Source organism: Brachyhypopomus gauderio, chromosome 11 (assembly GCF_052324685.1).
Source record: "Brachyhypopomus gauderio isolate BG-103 chromosome 11, BGAUD_0.2, whole genome shotgun sequence".
NCBI lineage: Eukaryota > Metazoa > Chordata > Actinopteri > Gymnotiformes > Hypopomidae > Brachyhypopomus > Brachyhypopomus gauderio.
Genome location: NC_135221.1, coordinates 6,251,391 through 6,253,426, shown reverse-complemented (window position 1 = coordinate 6,253,426; position 2,036 = coordinate 6,251,391). Strand labels below are relative to the sequence as shown.

The 2,036-nt window shown below is 46.8% G+C and overlaps 1 protein-coding gene across 1 annotated transcript; it reads left to right on the top strand.

Moving 5' to 3' along the window:
* tmem271 (transmembrane protein 271) lies at positions 1 to 1,407 on the top strand. Its single transcript, XM_077022932.1, has one exon. The coding sequence runs from the start codon at positions 235 to 237 to the stop codon at positions 1,024 to 1,026; it is 792 nt and encodes a 263-aa protein (XP_076879047.1). The 5' UTR covers positions 1 to 234; the 3' UTR covers positions 1,027 to 1,407.
* Positions 1,408 to 2,036: the final 629 nt, after the last annotated feature.

Below are 2,036 nucleotides of genomic sequence, written 5' to 3'. Positions count from 1 at the left end.
CTGGCTTTAGGGGGCTGGTACCACAGAAGGAGCGCGCCCTGCCTATCAATAATTAATCCATTTCTGAAGCGGCGCGAAAGGGGCGCACAGTGCGCAGCTCCGGAGGTCCTCGATTTGAACAGTAATCACCGGCAAGTCATGTCACAGTCTGACAGCGCTTCGAGAAGAGCTGACGAGGAGGACAAAGGAGGATGAAGGAGGGAGAGAGACCGGGAGTGGTAGAGGAGGAATATAATGAAGTTGAGTGGGCAAGGACTGTGTGCCATCGTCTCCAGCAGTCTGCTTTTTGTCTGTGCCATAAGCACAGTTGTCGTTGGATTCAAATGCATCTCTCTGGGATCCCAAGTGAAAGTACATTTCCACCTCGGGACCTCGGCCGGGGCTTTTTACTCGGGAATACTTGTCGGACTCGGGCAGGTGTTGTTGGGGATGGCGCTCGTGTGTTGCAAAGGGAAACCGGGCTGTCGGAATTTCTTTCTCTTTGGAGTCTTGGTGTTCCTTCTGGGAATTCTCACGGCGTTCTCGGGGGCCGTGGTGGATGGCGACACCGTGTCGCTGGTGGAGCGGAAATATTCGCACTATTGCTTGGACTCTGTGGATCTAAATCCCGTATGCGATCAGCTGAAGGATTATCAGAGAGGTCTGGTCATATCTACCATTCTTAACACTTTGGAATGTCTCATAGGGTTGATGAACCTGGTGATCATTAAGAGGTACCAAACCGCGCAGTTTTATAGAAGAAGGCGCACGCAGAGGCGGAGCGCGGGGGCGATCATTCTCAACGAGGAACGGGACTTTGCGGTGGCGGAATTCCAACCGGTGTCTTATATTAACCTGGGGGTATTTCACGTGTTTGACGAGGCCGGCGTGGAAGTGCAATGTTGCGGCCACCCGTCCATCGAACTACCGGGCTACTCGCCAAGCGATCCAGAATTGAACCACTCTTACCCTTTCTCTTACCCACTTCCAAACGAGTTGCCGCCCGCGTATGAAGACATATTCCCCGGAGAAGCGAGTAACAAATAGTGACAGCAAAGTTATTAAATGGCCTCTAAAGTCTGCAGTGACAATCATTGGTGATCTGCCACCAACCCCCCCGAACCCGAGACGTGTGTGCGATGTTCGGAGCGAAAGATCTTTCTCTGACGGCAAAATCTAATTGCGTTATTGTACTGCCTTTTTTTCGTGGGAGGCAAATATATGACACAAAACACAATGAACTGCAGTTTCAAAATCAGACTAAATGGTAAGAGGTCTATAGAGTTAATATATAAGCAGTATAAATATAAAGAGCTCGTTTCAATATGAACGCAGCACTTGTTTTAACCCACTGATTGATTGTACTCATATCTTATGCCCATGTAGTTTGTTTATATCATTCCATTGTTTCCATTAATACTGCCTACGTTTTAGCTCATGAATAAAAAGTGTATTTACTCTTCCTTGACGTAGGTATTTAATCTAGATTAGCAGGAATCACATCTGTTTCTATTTAAGAATGAGTAAAGAAATTAGTAAGAAGACAAAAAAAAGCCTGCATGTGGTAGTCTACGTGTTAGGTTTCTTTGGCCTTCTTTATCTACAGGTATTTACACAGCACCAAACAGTCTCTTTGATATGCAAATGAACCGATGTGTTTCATAGCACATCCAGGATACAAACACACGGGGCATTGCGAAACGGACACGTGGAGTTTTCTGTCTCCGCTGCTTTTAGTGTGAACGGCGCATGAGGTTCCCTTTCAAAGTACGAGTAGTCGGAGTTATTTTATGGAAAACAAAATGTCTTGTAGTCAGCAGTACTGAGAACGGAGGCTCGCACGACTGCAAATGCGGGTAATGACTCAGATGACATGGCCTGGCGCAATCCCAAAGGGTTACAGACACGCCACACGACTAATTACGGAATAGAATAATTATATAGAGTACTGCAGTTGCGCAAAGACAATGCAGGCACGCGTAGCATCAAAGCCATATGTAAAGGTCTCACGTTTTGCTGACTTTATTTGTCAAACAACAACAGCTTAGGAGCGAGAA